Raw genomic sequence first — 19615 nt, forward strand, 5'->3', positions numbered from 1 at the left:
GATCCCCACAGAAGAGCTCCGCCACAAAACTCCTCCAAGGGGACCGCTCCGAAACACCGCCAAGCGCTCCACCGTCTAGTCCGCATCATGCGTCTCTCACTTTCTGTATGGTCGGGTCCTTCTATCATGTGGTGTGGTATGGTTGGTGGCGAGGAGAGACGCTGAGACCCAGGTTATGGTGAAGATGAAGATATTTAATGGAGATGCTCAAACAGTCCAACAGGCAGCACGGCAGAGAGACAGGCACACAGCCAAATACCGGTAGCAACTGAACGACAGGACTTAGTGCGAGCAAACACAAACCAGGACTTAACAGTTCTACTGGCGAGTGAACGGAAACAAACACAAGACGTTAGACAAACGACGACAAGGACCCGACGAGGAACACAGACAACAGGAGGGTTTAAATACACACAGGGTAATCAGGGGAATGGGACACACCTGGGGAGCAATCAACGGGAAGGACAGGACAGAGACTCAGGGAAACAGGACTGAACACAGAAAACTCAAATATAAACACAAAAACACGGATCTTGACAATTTGACCTTGTTCAACTGTATCTTGAACTCCTTTCAGAATGAGCTGTTTCAGATAAAGCTTCTTGTCACTTTATATTTCCAAATAAGCTCCCTTACTCAACATTTACATTCATACTTTTTCTTATACACTCGCACTTTACACATGGGAAAGTGGCTGCAAACTGATGCACAATTGTACAACACTGAGACCCAGACGAAGAAACAAAGAATGCAGTTTCTGAATGGTAAGCCAAGAACAAAAACACTTGTCTTTTCCAGCAGTCATTGTACAGTGCAGTAAGACCAGCAGACCAAAGTGATGGTGCGCCGCTTGGGTTGCAAGGAGAGGGACTGGGCTTGGCTGGCATTACTTACATAAAGAATAATTCTTAAGTAAAGAATTAATAATCAAGAGGTCATTAAGTCAACTTATCGTCAACTAAGTCAACTTAATAGGAGAAAACAGCTGGGTGTTTTTTTTTTTTTTTGTGCAAAAATGTACCAAACGATTTTAAGTAGCACATTTCTCCTACAGAGTGATCTCTGCTGCTCCCTGAGTTCAAAGAAGAGAGATCCAGAGTCCTGGAGCCTCTGATTCAGAAAAGGTTCAGTTTCCTTTTGTTTTCAGTTTAGTGTGGTCCTCAGGGAACTAAACGGAGGTCCTCCATTATAACCCGGTGCCTGCTGATCTCCGAGACTTCGAGTCCAAATCAGAACAAGAACCTTGAAACACACAACAAAACACACAGGAAGCCAACATTGTAACTACATTTTGTCAGAAGCTCGACAGATGGATTCTGGAAAAACATGCAACCGGTCTGGGGAGATTCTGGGTTTGGCACACGTAAAATTCATTACCGTAATCTGTAATCTAGATGCAGTGAAACAAAAGCTCTAGTTATTTTGAGTTCAGGCGAGAGACAATGGAACCGAGTTTGGCAACATTTTACCTCACCTTCCTCATCTTCTTTGGAACGGCTGAACATGACAGCAGTTTTAGACTGGAATGAAAAGAAGACCATCCAGTTTATATTTAAAAAAAATCCCTGCCATTCTTAATTCTTCTCTTTTTAGAGGCAGTATGACTGCAGTTTTCTTTAACATGCAGTGTTTATGTCAAGCCCACCTTTCAATCCAGTGTGTTCCAGTTGTGACCTTAAAGTACATCCACAGGTCTTCCCCCAATTAACTCAAATGTGTCAGTTAATCTATTAGTGGTTTCTAAAGCCAAGACATTAATGTCTCGGCTTTATTTTATATTGTGTCTCATTGTTTAAAGAGATCCTAATTATTTTTTATGTAAGCTTCTCAATTTGAAGACATTCATAAATTAATCTCTATTCTTTCTCTTTATTGTGGCACTTAGCAAATATAAATCATTTTGACGATCCTAATTGACCTAAAACGAGAGGTTTCATCTGATTTAACTTAAAACAGTGAAAAGTATCTAGTTTCAACTGTTTACACCAAACGAAGGAAGTTTTCTCCACTTTCAGACACTGCCTGCTTGTCATTAATGTAGATTTTTTATTTTTATTTTTTGGGCTTTCTGTAAATCCACCACAAAAAAGGAGAACAAAGATCTCCCTGATTGGACATAATCTATTTGTAACCAAACCATGAGCGGAATCCCTTGAACAGACAGAAACACACAGCTGGTCCAGTTCACGGTCAAAACTGATCTTTAATGTTCAGTTCCACTTGTGCCATTTCTTCATTTCAGATTTCTGCAGTGACTTACATCCAGCATGACCACTTTAAGGATGCAAACAGACATGTCTCACATAAGAAATGCTTAAAGAAAACACACCACAGGAGAAAAAACATCATGTATCTAAAATGTTTGGTTAATTTTCTTTTTTTTTTTTCTTTTTTCCCTTCTTCGATGACAGCTGGTGGACACAGCGGTCACGCACACGGGTGCTACGGACCGAATACTGTCACATGAAATGTACAAAACGATTGTTCCAAACTTCCACTGAGCAGGAATGATGAAATATGTCAGGGTAAACGGGTGAAAGAAAGGCCGGGCTGTCATAAGGTCACTTTTCAAATCTAAGATACACTTAGAAGTCAGGACCAAGAACATCAACAAATCTGGGTGTTTCAGGTAAGTCGCGGTGTGGCACAGCTCAGAGTGAACTTACGTGTGAAACATGAGGCGGTGGGGCTTCAATCATCGAGGGCTAGTGGCTGCAATTTTAATGGAAAGAAAATCTGTTTTTCATACGTGGGATGAAAAGTACCTCCGTCTTTTAGAGCAAAATTTATGTGGCTTCAGTGTGGTATCAATACTATTTTCAGTACAAAGACTTCAACTTCATGCAACAACCATACAACAAATTATTGTAATTAAAAAAAAAAACTTAAGAGGTGAAATCAATTTAAAAAAATCTTCACAGTAAAGTTTTTCCTCACATTCATACAGACCAGACAAGCATGCAAGGTAGGAGAAACAAAAACAATAAAACGGTACAAACAGCAGTTACGGTGTTCAAACATATGATCGAATCGCCCAGAGCTTGTGCTGCTGAAGTAACACTAGAGTTTTACGATGGGCTGTTGCTGTAAGCAGTGTGATCCTCGCACCCTGCACGGCCGCACGAATTTCAGGGGCAAAGGCCGATTTCCAACCATAAAAAATAGGAGTACATAAAGTGCTTCTGTTAAAATAAACAATAAAAACAGTACAAAAACAGCTTTCCAAAAACAGGTATCAAAACAATGCACTTGGGGATATGGAGAAGGTGGGTCTGTTGGACTTTAGACGCTTCCTGAAATATGAGCCGATTTTTGTTTTTGGAGAGAAAACAAAAAAGATGAGTTCAGGGATGAGAGGAGGTAAGGAGGAGAAGTTGTGTGGCGTTTAACCCAGGATGAGGCTGGACTTGCCCCCCGGGGGATTTCGGCGGCCAGGCGGTCCACCTGCGGCGGGCTCCTCAGCCTGCGGGGGCTCCTCCTGCGGCTCCGGAGCCGGATTTGGTTCTGCAGCCATGTTTTCTGGAAATGGACAGACGCGTCACGTTTGCAGAAAGAAAACAAGACAGTAACGCCTTTAACCTGGCCACGCCGAACACACCCTTCTGGATTACCCCCTGGTTCTATCTGATCATTCTCGTAAAATCACCTTCGTGAAAATCTAGACATGCCTCTCCTATTTAACGCCTCTTAAGACTGAACTAACTTGAATTATTTCTTTGCAATCTCTGGGAAAAAAAATCCCTTGCTTATTTTTCAAAAAGCACTGATTGATGTGCTTAAAGCCGTTCTTTAGCAATCAAGCTGGGAAAATCCACAAGGACAGTACAGAATGGAATGAGGAAAGAACCTGCTTACCATTATCACACACAGAATTGTCTCCATCCTAAAAAAAGACAAGACAGAGAGAGATAAGAGGTTAGCATACTTTTTTTTTTAGCTTTTTTTTTTTTTTTTTTTAGCAGCCTTCAGCTGCTAAAAAAAGCAACAGGCCTGAGAAAGCTGTATACACTGTGACACCTCTGTGTTTTTTCCAGTCTACAAATAATTCCCCTGAACGAACTGACGTAAAAACCGACACGTCATCAGTGCAAGCCTGTTCTTTAAGTACGTTAAGATGGAAATGTCAAAGACCCGCCTACAGTGGATCTCAAAAGTGTCTCTTAAAATGTCAAGTTTATTAATTGACATTAAACGTTTGACATATTTTTCCACCTTTAATTTGAGGTGGGGTAGGCAAGCATATGCCTTTGCTTCAGTCTATTCATTTTTTGGTAATAAAACGGTTTGTAAAGTAGTATTTTACTTCGTGTAATGCTGTTAATTTAGCAACATGAAGTGTAACTGAACATGTACTCTGTACAGTTGAGCTAAAAATGAAATAATCTATCAGGTTGGAAATCTGCAGAAATAAAAATCTGCAATAACCTGATGTTACATGAATGTAAACTTTAAAACTGATACTTTGTTGAAGCACCTTTTGATTCAGGTTGTGTCTTCTTTATTGAATCAACCGTCAATCTGATTAAGCAGAAATAAACTTCAGCTGTTCAAGTAAGGCTTTTCTGATGTTAGCACCCTTTAGCTAATGCCATTAGTAGCAGAGAGAATCACATCACTTTAAGTACGACTTCATTAATAAATACTAGTAGTCTGTCACCCTAAATCTCTTCATTCTGTTCAACTCCCAGTTTCGTTGAAATTGTCTAGGGTTATCACGCATGCTTTCTGTACCTGGGCAGTGCCTCTGTAAACATAAGGGATTTATAAAGCAGACACCAAACTGGAAAAACTACTACACTCACTCTCAAAATAAAAAGGAAATAATAGGATTAGTTCTTTGGGACTTTCCACATCTATTCAATCTCTACAAACATGTTGGGTAAACCAAAGCTCTGATAGTCGGGTTTCCATACGATATCCTGATGATATGGCTATTTTACTACAGGGGCTAAAATGAACAATTAGAGCACCAATTAAAAAAAAAAAACAGCATAAGCTTCCAACTGTGTTATGGTGCGATAAAACCTTTAGGACCACAATTCATGTCTGCCACAAACAACACTGAGGAACAATAAAGAAAACTTTGTCCTATACTGAAACATGAGACTGACAGCTTGCTGCTCTGGCGCACCTTTTCTTTAGCTGCATCAGTCGAATTAAACGTGTCACATTAAAGATGAAACTAAAGAGCCTGGTTTTTGCTTGCTTAGTTTTAAGCAGAATATCACAGTCAGTGAAATATATGAACTCTACTTGATAATAATGCTTAAAAATGGACTTTTTAACGTTTCCTATAGCCTATTTTTACAAAACCTTTGTGTCTTAAAGCCACAGAGACGAATACTCAACCTGCAGATGTCCCATGCAGAGGTGAACTTTTAGAAATGAAGTGAAAAATATTTACTGCTGTTATGTTAAAAAGAATATAAAATACTTTTTTCAGTACACTCATCGCAAATTTATTCATAATTTACCAAGCTGTGTTTTTTGGCAGCAATTTTTAATGTCTTAACGGTCATGGTTATTGCAATCCACAGTGTGAGAAAACTACCAATACTACTACTACAACTACAACAATAAACCTGTCACCATGAATGTTTTGTTTTAGATAACAATGACAGTTCCCTTTTTAGATGTCACCAAGTATGAAAGTAGCCGTGGATCCTTTTTGCAGTTTCATTGTTTTCTGTCTGAATGTGAAAGTTCATATGACCTTATGCATCAATTAATGTGTCAATGAGAAAGGGGGTTTTTCAAAGTCTGAGAGAGCAAATAGACAACTGCCCCCATTGATCAGGCCAACCACACACACTATCGCAACGATTTCTGGACATTTTTTTGCTGTGTCATTGCTGTTTCCATACATGTTTCACTAATGTTGTGGGGTTTACCCGCGTTAGCTACACGTTATTTGTTGCTTCAGTTGCAATTTCATTTACAGCGCTGAAAGTATGAGGTACTTTCTGTTGAGGCCGGAGTTCATTTATCCTCCTGTGAAAAAAATTTAATCCAGGATCTTTGCTGACAACACCGTGGCAGTGGAGCATCTTTAGATCCAGCCCATGAAAATACATACTTTAAATGATCATGGTCATACTTCCATCTTTTTTTTTTTTTTTTAATCTAAACTGTCTCCTTACTCCCAGCCGCTTTAGGTACTAAAAATCTATCAATTTTGTCTCTGGCATAGGTTTGGTGAAGTTGGCTAAATGCTTGCAGTTACTTTTTCCGCTTCTTTTGTTTTTGTTCCTCATATCACCCCCCCTTTGGTGCTACCGCTGAGGCGCCTCACACTTTGAAAAGCCCTGTTCAAGTTTGCATCAGTCACATTCAATTTTGTAGTAACATAAACCACCAACATTAACAGATCATGGCATGACATGGTGCTGATGTCCTACAGGTTTAATTTAAAACACATTGCTTTTGTACTGGAGATCCAAAGTTTGTTTTTTCTGTTACATATGAATCAATAGGCCAATAAAAGAGTTTACAGCTACATTTAGTTCAAAGTCCATGAGATGTTGGCGCTAAGAATACGTAGAACATGTTGCAAAGTCCAAACCAAACACACACAATGAAAAAACAAATGCAACAAAAAAAATGATGCAAACAAAATATGTTGCACTGAAAGAAAATAGAAGCAAAACCCTGAGATCAACAAAACAAATGCAAACCAAAGAAATGCTGCAACCGCTTTAAGCAAACAACAAACAAAATTCTGCAACCACAGATAAAATGTTGCAACTGCAGGAAATAAAATCTAAAAGGAAAATGCTGCAATTAGCAGAAAGACGGCAAATACAAGAAGCAGTAAAAGCAGAAGAAAACTGGAGGAAGAAATAAAAGATGTGTTATACTTCATGTCTTCTTCAAACACGTTGTCTTTACCAATATTGTAGAACAGTAGAATATTTATTCCAAGCTCCCTATAGCATTTATCTTTTTTTAATCTTTTATCCCCATAGCATTTATCTTTTTTTTATCTTTAATCCCCATAGCATTTATCTCTAAAGTTTGCAGGATTTCAGTTTTTGCTATTGCAGCATTTTGCTTCTTTTTCTTTTAGTTGCACCATTTTCTTCTTTTTTGTTGATTGTAGGTTTTTGCTTCATTTTTCTATGATTGCAGCATTTTCTTTGTTTGCAATCAAAGAAAATGTTATATTTGTGTTATATTTGTTGTTGTTTTTTTTTTTGCGTTTGTGTGCTTTGGAGTTTGCATCGTCCATGTGATTGCAGCCTGTTTCACTGTCTGCACCCATCTGTATAATTGGGGCCCCTTCAACTTTATGCTAAGTTTAGTGAGTTGCTTGTTCAGTTTTCTCCCTCAGACGAGCAGGCCTCTCCAGAGTGTCAACTCATGCAGTCTGGAAACGAAGGAGTTTTACAGTAGATTGTGCTGTTCAGCTGAGAACCTGTGGTTCTTTATGGCCACAACCACACTTTAGCAACTGCTTGGCCTGTCTGTCTAAAAGTGTTTCTTACTTCACTGATTGCATGATTTATTTCTTTACATTATCCAAGTGCTAGAGAATATTGTGAACCTCACCCAACTTCCTAAAACTGCCTTTCGTACAGTTTTAATCCTTCCTCCTCTCCCTGGAAAATTTGCCTTTCCTATCCTGACGGTGGCTGGTTGCCCCTGAGGCAGATTAGTGGGCTGTTGGTTGGTTGGTTGGTTGACTTCAACACTCGCAGGTCATCCAAGTTGAAAAGCCACCCGGTTTTCAGATTAAAGTTTATAGTAAAAGAGGATCAGAGTGGTTAATTTACTTCCTTCCTTCTGTGGTTGTGACGTTCTCACTTCTGTCTTTTTTTTGCCCCAGACAAACTCATGATCGGCATAAGGTTCTTACTGTGGCAGCAGCCTCTCCAACGTGATTGGCGCCTTGGTTGACGCCTCTTCTCAGGGGGGCCGACGGCTCTCCGCACAGAACACCTGTGGGCTTTCCGCCTGAAAGAGCGGAAAGAGAGATGGGAGAGATAAGAGCCGTCATGTCAAACGCCGTCTGATGGACGGCTTGTTGAAGCTGGAAAGTCTCGTTTGCAGATGAGCCTTATCGGCATTGTTTACATTTTCTGACACGGATCCAACAACTTCTCAAACGTTTACACTGCCAAACACCGAATAACGTGCTGACAGCCGTTAACCTTTCACAAACATGAAAACATAATTTTGCTTCGTGTTTCTTGTTCCATAAACTAACATTTTTAAAAGTTAAAAAATATCTAAATAAATAAAACTCCACAGAATAAAACCAATATAAATAAATAAATAATGCAAGTTGCACTTAAAAAAATGGTTAATTACCAGCTATAAGTAGTTAATACTAAAAGGGAAAAAATTTATCACTTTTTCCTTCTACTAATCTCCAATTTGCTTTATCTGTTCAACTGTTAACTTTATATTTTATCCACATAGAAGCTACATTTGGTCTGGTCTTCTTCTTCCTGGATGAGATAATGCTACATCCTGATCAGCGCTATCTGAAGAAAAAAAAAAAAAAAAAGCACCAGAATAGATCTGGTTACCACCCTCTATCTTTCAAGGACGGTGGTGGCAGCATGGATGTTTTGTTGCAGCAGGAACTGGGTCTGCATTGGCTGTGAGAAGACAGCAGCCAAATATTGATAAATCCTCCAAGAAAACCTCTTTAAGAGTCCATTCAAACTGAGCATGATAGGATCCGCAGAGAAGAACGGTAGAAAATATCCAAAAACGGGTGTGGCCAGCTTGTGGAGACGTATCCAGTAAGACTGCTGTCGCTATCAAATGTGCAATTTTATCAATCAACAGGTGTATCTACTATTCTAAAATGTTCATATTCTTTATGAATTTTTGAAAACCTGTTTTTACCTTTTCATTATCACCGATTTTGAGTAGATTTTTTTTTTAAATTAGGTCTTTCAGAACAATATAAAGAAAACGCAAAAGCAACTGAGTACTTTCTGTCAGCAGAGTATCTCTTAAATTCATGAAAATATCAATCTAGTAATAATTAACCCACAGCGGTTAAAGTACCGTATTTTCCGCACTATAAGGCGCACCGGATTATAAGGCGCACCTTCAATGAATGGCCTATTTTAGGACTTTTTTCATACATTAGGCGCACCGCATTATAAGGCGCATAGAATAGACGCTTCATACTCTATTATTACACATCCACATTAATAAAGAAATGGTCCCCGAGTACTTTATATAGTAGGCTGGCCCAGCCGTTGTTTCACTCACGGTGTTGGTGTTGCGATATTATGCCCAACTGCTTTCTGGTTAACACAGACCAACCAACACGCTGCCGCTGCAGTCTCTGTCTCTCTTCCCCTGCCCCTCCCCCCCTTTAAATGTATTATCAAACTTTATTAACAAACCAGTGTTCTGACAACTATCCCAGCATGCACCGCGCACCACTTCTTCTACGGGGGAAAAAGAAGTAGGCGGCTGCTTACCGTAGTGGACCAACTACGTAAGCAGCCTACTGCATGTCTGTAAACATGACGTCTTTCATTTCGATCTGAGTTAATTAGCGTAGCATTTCTGCCGGATTTTCACAACATATCAGCCACGACAATGGACAGGGGAACCAACAAGTTCATGTCATCTTTTTTGGACGACATCAAGGTGTTTGAGCCACTGGATGCCTCCAACATTGTGCGCGTCACAGCTAAAAGCTACCGATAGATGAGGAAAACAGCAGATCCTCACACCCTCAGCATAAATATAGCTGTGGACAAGATCACTGATGCCTATTGTTCTTGCAAGGCTGGGTAAGTCGGCATTCATGGTTTTGAATGTACATTAGCATATGTTTACTACTGTAGCTTGTGTTTGTGAGACGGTCACGCACGTGGTAGCTGCACTGTGACCTAAAATGGGCATTAGCCAATGAAACGCGGCCCCTGTGGTAAAGTCCGTTGCTGGACCTGTTGTGGCTCAATATTGGTCCATATATAAGGCGCACCGGATTATAAGGCGCACTGTCGGCTTTTGAGGAAATTGAAGGTTTTTAGGTGCGTCTTATAGTGCGGAAAATACGGTACATGGATAGTAATCAAGCCGTCCACACAGGAGTAGGAAATAATGCAAAAGCAATGTGTACATAGAAAATAACAGTACGACTCGGCAAAATGGAGAGTTGATCCGATGCCATTATGACCCCTGAACAAGCCTAGAGAACTATGAAGGACCTTTTATGGCAGATATTTATTTAGAAAAGATAACCACGTGTATTTACAACAAGTAAGTATGAACAGATGCTCATTCAGTTACACCAAATACCCAGGCTTGCAAACACTAAAACTGCAACCACATGCTCAGCACTCACAGCTCTCACAGTCTGACTCAACCAAGCTCCTAAAGGATGAGCCTTGCTCCGGGTGTTCTAGCCGTGACTGAGGGTCTTCTTGTTACATCGTGACTGAAAGTTGAAAGGGGAAAGTACAAGCCACAAACTCCAAACTCTGAAGCTGAAAGTTATGACCGGACATAACTTCATTTTGTTCCTCGTCACGTCCCACTCACATCCCAATACGCTTTGGGAACTTTCTTTTTTTTTAATTAAAAATTCCACTTTCACACTAACTGCCATTAAAATCGGTCTGTTCACGATATTTATTTTTGAACCGAGACAGAAGAGCACTCATTTCCTGCAGTGTAGGCTTTTTCTCAGACTTCTCTAAAAGCCTCTAGCAAAAACTGAGTACAGAAAACACAGATGGAAGTCACACCAGTTTCTGGAATTCAGCAACAGTTTCTCTAATGACAAACACATGCTTGTTCTGAGGCAAGTTTAGCAGAAAACCAAACCAGTAAGGTCTTAGCTTTTTTAATCGTCTTTATGAGTCAAATCACTTGGCAAATATGAGCTTCTGCATGTGGAGAGTGTGAGGGTTGATGCAGAGCAAGGGGAGCAGTAATCCAGTTCATGTAGTCTTTATCACAGTAAGCTCTCTTTTTTTTAAATTTCTCCCTTCTCTATTCTATCAGACTTTTCCATGTAGAGACATGTTAGACAAAAAAATAAATAAAAGAGGCACAATTAGGGACATCATTAAGAGAGTTCCTGCTTTAACAAGCAACACAATAAGACCTACTATCCATTTCTCTTCGAAAAGCAGAACGGTATGCTACAAACGGAGTACAGCTGCCTAGAATCACAAAGCTATCTCCACCTAGAAATAACATGCATTACCACAGTGGTTTTGGTGGGGGGTTTTTTAAAACTGCCATTTCCCACGCCATTTCACCCCTTCTGCTAACAGGACACAAATCAGTTTGAAAAGTAAATGAATAAAAAAAAATCTAGTTATCTTGACGCTTCATTTATAGAAACAACAAGGTGAATCAAAGAGAAGATGAAAGGGTTTCGTGAGCACATAAATGTTATTGCTACAGTTAACGAGAGGAAAGCGCAGCGGACCTGCCGTCTGGTTTAGTCGTTACAAAGCTGCTAACTTTTAAGTCTATGCAGTAACAGTGGGGTTTTAAATCTTTTTTATATACTAAAAAATAATAATAATGCTTAATTACTTTCCAATCCTTGTTGAACTATGATTTTAAATTACTTCTGAGTGAATCTGGATACAAGCCTCACCAAAATTATGTTTCTGAGGATGATGTGGACAAGGACAAAGTGTAGAGTTTTGGAAAGTAGTCCACAGGAACATAGACAAAAGATCATTGAGAGCATCTCTAACTTTGTGTCCACATTTCCTCTGCTAAGAATGGGGTTGTTTAATAAATGGGAGAAGATTTGATCAGACTGTAATCCAGTGTGCTATTGCTTCGAAAACAAAAAATACTTTGTAATATTTAGAATATTCAATTTTACCTTTTGAATGCTTGTCGATACCATAAAATGAGCTGCCAACATTGAATACATTTCCATGACGACATATAGAGTTGTTTTAAATTTGGTGCAGCCTTTTTTGAGTCATCATCAGTTCCACCTCATTCCATTCATAACTGGAATGAATCAGAAATGGATAGTAGGACTGTTTGCCAGTCACTCAGGCACAAAAACACCGTCATCATTAAAGCAACTTTTGACACCATTGGCAGAGTGGACATGTTCCAAGGCCTGCAGGAAAATAAAATCAGCATTTCCATAAAACTGGTCAGCGGAAGGAACCATAAGATGCTCAAATAATTCCTCATAAGTGGCTGCATTGACTACAGACTTCAGAAAACACAGTGGACCAACACCAGCAGATGACATGGCACCACAAACCATCTCTGACTGGAAGCTTCAATTTGGACTTCAGGAAACTTGGATTCTGTGCTTTTCAACTTTTCCGCTAGATCCTGGGACCTGGACTTTGAAATAAACTACAAAATTTACATCCATCTGAAAATATGACTTAAATTACTGAGCAACAGTCCAGTTCTTTCTATCCTTTTCTCAGAAGGCCGACTTTGTAACTGTCTTCACGTGGCTCTGACTCCAGGCTCGGTCCTTCCCTTGTGAAGCTCCCCAAATTCTTGAGCAGATTTTGCTTGGTAATCCTCTCAAGGCTGCAGTTATTCCTGTATCTGGAACACTTTTTCCAACCACATTTAACAATGTTCCAATTTTATTGGATTTTGGGTTTTTATTATCCTAAAGCCATAATCATCAAAATTACAAAAAATAAAGACTTTAAATATTTCACCTCATGTGGAACGACTTTATATGATATATGAGTGTTGTTTTCTGAAATGAGCAACAAAAAATATCAAACTTTTTTAAAATATTCAAAATTTTTAAGCTACACCTGCTCTTACGAACATATATTTATAATCAGGTAAAGATAAACTCAACACACAAAGGTTAGTAAATGTAGCCTTAATACATGTGTGTTGGGTAAATACATCTGTCATTTTTCAATCCAACCTGTACTTTAGACAATTTTAGTGTCAGCTAAAGTATCCTTATTCTGAAAAACAAGAACAAATCTAACATATTTCAGAAAATTCCTTTTGACGTCACTTATTCAAGTTTCAATGAACTTCCTATTTTAGACAGAGAAGCAGAAGTAAAAGAAGGAATAGAAAAATGAGGTTGGACTTTCTCAGTGAAGTAAACACTGTCAGAACTAAAGGGTATAGCTAAGTGTAAGAGGTGAGAGGAGAGGGAAGGAAATGACCAGACATGTATGAAAGTTTCAGTGCGCACTCAACCTATTAGAAAATATTCTTTAAATAACCCACGGAAATGTTGTTGTGTTCCTCTATCACACTTTGTACTTGATGCTATAGACTACTGCTTTCTAAGGAGAGAACCAGACTGAGGTGTCTGTTTTTTAAATTATTCTAAAAGAAACACTCTGTGCATGTCCATAATGGAAGTGTGTGATGCAATATTAACCCTTTCAAAAGAGTTAAACGTTGGTGGTTGTACTGATGAAACAAAGACATTTAATAAGTTTAAGGTCAGTTTAATAAATCATTATTTGGTGGTTTCATCAGAAGTAAGCAAAAGGAAGATGGTTGACAGATCTAAAATTATCAGAGATCTTTAAAAAACATTCACATGCACTGAAGTAATATTTACAACCATTAAAAGGAAATGAAGAAGTTATTTTAATTTGCCTGTATTTAGAGGGGGATTTCTAGCAGTTCAAAAAGTAAAAAAAAAAATACTGTAGAATATGAAGTAATAAAAAACCAATATACTTGTCTACTTACTATTATATACCAAAATACTAGTGTCTTCTCAGACTTCAAGAACAGTTTGTTTATTTCTATGAATTAAAAAAGGCACCAACTGTTGAGGAATAAAAAGCTAATCAAGTTTAAAGTTCAATTTTTTTCAAATTAAAATCAGACCGCTTGAATTAGAGCAGCCGAACGTCAAACAAACAAAAGCAGGCATAGTTGTAAGACAACTGTAAAAAGGGATCGGCTCATCACGTGTCCTGAACCTTTTGTAGAATGATAAGCTTTAGACCTATAAACAGGAAGTTTGACAACCTCTGCTGTAATGGAAACTAAAGTGAAGTGCCCCCTCTGGTGTGTAAAGAATTTACAAAAAGTGGATTATGGATTTCTCTGGAAAACTTTTACTTTTCTTTTACAGCTTGCAGCACTCTGTCTCCATCGTTAATTTTCCAAACAAATAGACTGAACAATAAACCACTTGTTACTTCTTACATGACTCTTATGTACATGTGCTAAGAGTCAGTCTTATTGTGCTACACTGATATCCGGTATTTATTTTTAAAGGCTTGGCTCTCTGCGGTACATCACAGGTCAGTGAATTAAAAAGCATGGGAAGCACAATGTTTAGGGAGAGGAAATCCCTCTGGGAAAAAACAGGAAACTGAAGTCAAAGTAGAGAGCTTTCAGTAAGCTAAAACTGATTTAAAAAAAAAAATTCTAAGACTTGGAAGTCTTATCAAGTTGCACATTTAAAGTCAGTTGGCTAAGAAACTAGACTTCAAGGACTGATGAGGAAATGATAAAGACCTGGGCTCTTGAGTCAGACTGAGCGAGAGTCAGATAGATGTCAACTGGCATGTTTGAGGGGGAAAAGAAATTGATTTTCAGTAGTTATTTGTTGTCATCTTGTCCAAAAATCTGTTGTTTTCCATACTTTGAGATGGTGATGTTAATATATATTAATTTGATTTTAGTTGGTATTTATCATTTTCTAAATGTTACATAGTTGTAAATGTATCTTTAAATCTCTGGGGATTTTTGTCTTTCAAGAATGTTTAGAGAATTCTTTCATTTTGAATTTCTAAAATAAAAAATAAGAGGGCAAGATATGGACGCGTAATAGAAAATGTTGTTTTTAGCCTCATTTCATTTTTTGATGGAACTGATGATACTTTTTTTTTACCATTTATTTACTGATTAATCTGCTGTGTTTTTGTATTCCTGCAAGATGTGTTTGTCCATTAAAGAAGTTTCCAGATAATGTTCCACAGCTGAGATAGTATAAGAGACCTGAAGACATCAGTGAGATGGGTCTTTGAACGCTTTTGCCTTCGAATAAAGAAACTTAAAGACAAAGAATAATCTTTCTCTACTTAATGAAACAGATTCTCATTCCTTAATAAAAAAAATTCTACAACAGACATTAGCATTTTTATGCCTGTTTTTAATTTTGGTTTAAATACAAATTTAAATAAAAAATGCAGACTGTCTCTAAGCCGTGAGAAAGCAGCTCAGCGAGAAATATTTTAATGATTCAATATCATGAGACCTTATATGACGTGATCTTATTACACCCCTATTATATCCTAAACTCAGACACATACAGTAAAGTGGACTTGTTAGAGCAACAAAAATACTTGAGCTGTGTCTCAGGTCATAATGCCCCTTGCTTGGAGGCTAAAAAAAAACACTTCCCCATTTTCAATAACCTTTCAACTTACCTTAGATTTTTTTTAAAGTCCCCAGTCAAAAAAGTAGACCTGTTAAATTTTATTTTGTTCGGCCTCAGAGATAAAAAAAAAAGGAAAAAAAAGAAAAACAAAAAAAGCCAAATGCTTTAGCAGAAATTGACAGAATACAAACCGGAAAATTAGTACAACACACAAAAAGCACTAGAAAAGTAAGTGAAATCGTACCTGGTGGGTTGTTCCTTCGATTAGCGTAAGGGTCTTCCGGCTCTGCGAACACACTGGACGCCATCTTGTTTTTTCTGACGGGAGGCTTCTCCTCATCTGCCCCAAGTGAAATGTTGGAGCCGCCACCAGGAGGGCGCAAAACCCTGGAAACACATTAAAATCACTGCTACCAAACTCTGGATTTTTCTCTTTTATTTTACAATTTTGTCATTTTCTATTTTTGAGATTTCCAGTTATGCAAGAGACATTACATAAAAACAATAAAAGCTACATGCCAGACTAATAACTTAGCCTTTTAGACAAATACAGGTACGTTTGAAGAAAAAGCATGATGGCCTTTATTGGGGGCCATTGATTTAGTTTTAGATTTTCTTCTGGTCGATCCTTAAACTGAAATGATGAAACGTGGATTTCATCATTTTCATGTTGATGAAATCCATGTTTCATCAACATGGAAACGTTGATGAAACGTTTCCATGTTGATGAAACATGGAAATGATGAAACATGGAAATGAAAAATCTTGATGGATTAAAAATCCATAACCATGAAGAAATTCCACTGAAAGCAACTCTTCAGCATGAAAGTTGCTACTAAGGAAAGAAGACTCAACTATAGCCACTTTGTTTTGTCTCATTCGTTCAAAAATAAGAAACTGACCCAAGAAATGCAAATAATACAAAGGCCAAACGGCTTACAGCAGGGGTGTCAAAGTCAAATGGACGGAGGGCCAAATAAAAAATTTAGCTACAAGCCGAGGGCCGGACTGATCGAATGTTCATTGAAATTTTTTTAAATGACTCATATAGTCTAGTGAACCTAATTGAACCTACTGAAAACCTAACAAATATATTCCAATATGATCAGATAAATAAAGCAATATTTTCTTATGGCTCTGTCAGTAATCTTTAATTTTCAACAGACACAACTGAAATATTTTTAAAATATAATTGGATTGAAATACAATAAAATAAAGTGCAAAAATCTATTAATCCACATATGTCAGAGTCAAGGCATTTAGATGTGTCGCCGGCGAATTACGGTACTGCAAATTTAGATGTGTCGCCGGCGACACATCTAAATTTGCAGTACCGTAATTCCGCCACACGTAGCGCTAAGTGGAAAAATTCCAACGGTTTCTGAAAGGGGAGACGTTGCACTTTCCAGCAAGTATCGGGTTAATACGGTAACTTCGCAGCTGCAGCTGCAGAGAATGTAATTAATCCGGGGGGCACTCGTTTAATAGACGGTATATTTCGGCAATAACTTGGTGGATATTGAAAGTTCCGGTTGTTATGGATACATGGGTAAGTACATAATCTCACAGAACATTTAAAGAACTGCTTACAGTTCAAATAAGGAAGATATTTTTTTTCAGACGGGGTGCCGGCTTGCTGCGGTCTGCGGGCCGGTTCTAATAATAAATCAAGATCATCCCAGGGGCCGCAAAAAACCTTCTCGCGGGCCGGATGTGGCCCGCGGGCCTTGACTCTGACATATGTGGCTTACAGCATCCAACCTCTGTCAGCTAGGAAACATGCTAGATTTGGAAATATTGAAAGGTTTATGAAAATCTAAGCCAGTTAGTGGCACAAGGTCTTAGATTTTCAAGTAGGGTATTATTATTAATACAACACAGCTGGATGTAGAGTTCCAACTGTGTTGCGAAACAGAAATTTCAGATTGACGACACTACTTTAGATTATATTATGTGCCATATTACATAAAAAAACTAAAAAAACAAGATATTACTCAACATTATGGACGACTAGGTGCAATGAAGGTCAATCAGACCAAGTGGTGTTTACAACAATGACTAAAGAAATTCCATTGACACAAATTTGCTATTTGGTTTCTACCTGCAATGAAAGCATTTCAACATCAAATCCATAAGAAGGAGTCTATATTTAAAGTATAATCTCGTCATATCTTTGTTCTGGCATGCCAGATTTTCAACATCAGTCAGGACTCCTCCAGGTCTGGATTGACGTCAAACCATTCTTGTTGTCCATTATTAATTTCCCAACTCTAAGAGAATGCACTCCATCCTCTTTGTAGGGTATTCATAAGGGAAGACAACAGGTTCAAAGTGTCAAGGTTGTAATCATTACCACTTTTGCCTTGACATACAGTACTCCATCCTGCTGAATCATCCCTAAATCTTGCCTGGACTCTTAGAAAAAGTTCCTCTTGGAGTACATTTTGATCTGCCATTTGTAAATGGCAGTAGCTTAAGGCAGTTTTGTGAGCAAGCCCTTTCATCAGAACCAAGCTCACACATGGATTGTATCAGGATGTTTCATTCTTGGCACAAAACGGGGCGCAAGAGAGCACTCACATTTTCTTCACCGCACAAATGACTTTCTAGAATAATCAAAGGTAGATTTAATACGAGAAACTAACTTTGCATCGGTCTTCTCTGGTGTGCGTTCTAATAGTGCCTGGATTTTCAGTCTGTTCTTCTTACATAAAAGCGACCCCTTTGCAGCCACAAAACTGTGTGTGGCTACATGTTCATGAACATGTAAAACAGAACAAATGGATTTTAATGGTGTGAATGGTAATGCTTAGCAATCCCTACATTTGTCTCCCTTTCAAGCACATCTGACACTTTTCTGTAGCAATTAGTTTACAGAACAGAAAACTGTGAGCTTTCATAGAGTCATATGTGTCTTTAATTTCACTATTAGGAGAAATAAAGTCAGCTGAGCTCATTGTTTGCAGAGAAAACAGGAAATGGTCACACTTTATGACCACGACCTTTAGTTTTTTTTGCTGAAATTACTAAAAATTGCAAAGGCTTGACACAAATAAACATTTTGCTGTAATTTTCCATTTTACATACGACATCCAGATATGCTGTTTCATCTGATTGCTTTTAGTGTTTTAAACAAAACATTTTTGGATATAAAACATTTGATCACACTCCTAACTGGATTTGAATTATACTGATTTGATTGTATAATTCTTTGAGCAGTTTGTCATGTGAAATGGCTTGAGAAAAGGTTCGTTGTGAATTGTAAATCTATAGGCCGCATATATTTTGGTTTACCTCTCCAATTACGTAGTTATAACGTGCTAATTTGTTCACGCATTTTCAGGGGGAAAACACTAAACATCAACAATTGTACATTATTCAGTGCTCAATATTTCTGTAGCGTAAACACATTTCTAATAATCCAGATTAATTCAAATCCCTCATGTGACATAAAATGCACACGTGTCAGGTGTGGCCAGCTGTAATATGGCCCTTGTTATCATCAGGCGACATGCTGGGCAGACTGAGTCTACATCAACTGTCGTCTTGACAACTGATCTGAAATGTGCCGAGACCCCACCCTAATGGAGTGACCGATCTGATGTATGAAATCTTTCCCAGACTGTAAACACGACAGCTCTCTGTCTCACACACACAGACTAGCGGAAATGTAAAAGGACTGTAGAGGTTAGCACCGAGCTGTTAGCTGGGTAGCATTTTTTTTTTTTTTTTTTTTTTTTTACAAAAGGGATGGTCCATGCATGCTAACTTGCTAGCTATGATTAATAATCCGAATGTTCCATCGTAAAAACACCAAACTGCAGGTTTGATCTATCGCATTTTAAACATATTAAACGGTTAGTTAGACATAAAATGAAGCCTTTTAGAAAAATTCTATATTTTCGTTAATTACACGTTGGACCGTTGGTAAAGTCAGGATGCTGAACGTGTGGGCTAAAGGCTTCACATCGGTCTGATTGAAGCCTTTTATTTACCTGGAACTGTTTTTAGCACCGGGCTCCATCCCCTGAAATGTCGTGGTAGTCGTCATTTCTGCACAAAAACGCCGTACGCTAGTAATAAACCTGTCAGGAGTCACGCAAACTGAACTTGTTTAAACAATGCTTCACCACCTCATCATCGCCCGAACAAGCTAACGTTTCCGAAGCATCAGCATCCACCTGCCTGCAGTCTGAGCAGGAAACACAGGCTGAAGACTGCGCCTAACTTCCGGCTAAGCCTTCAAAATAAAACCTAATAGACGAGCTTTGTGGTGTTGTTTAATGGGATCAAATACGTGTAAATGAT

The 19615-nt window shown here is 38.4% G+C and overlaps 1 protein-coding gene across 1 annotated transcript; it reads right to left on the minus strand.

Annotated features, from left to right (window-relative positions):
- Positions 1-2183: 2183 nt before the first annotated feature.
- On the minus strand, positions 2184-19511 carry jpt1a (Jupiter microtubule associated homolog 1a). The gene is made up of 5 exons (XM_014991192.2): positions 19303-19511; positions 15552-15694; positions 7856-7953; positions 3856-3883; positions 2184-3519 (listed from the first exon to the last, which is right to left on the minus strand). Exons 1-5 carry the CDS (start codon positions 19356-19358, stop codon positions 3386-3388), a joined length of 459 nt encoding a protein of 152 aa, XP_014846678.1. The 5' UTR covers positions 19359-19511; the 3' UTR covers positions 2184-3385.
- Between the last annotated feature and the right edge of the window lie 104 nt (positions 19512-19615).

Source organism: Poecilia mexicana, unplaced genomic scaffold, assembly GCF_051168715.1.
Source record: "Poecilia mexicana isolate PSO_F unplaced genomic scaffold, ASM5116871v1 scaffold_1, whole genome shotgun sequence".
Taxonomy (NCBI): Eukaryota; Metazoa; Chordata; class Actinopteri; order Cyprinodontiformes; family Poeciliidae; genus Poecilia; species Poecilia mexicana.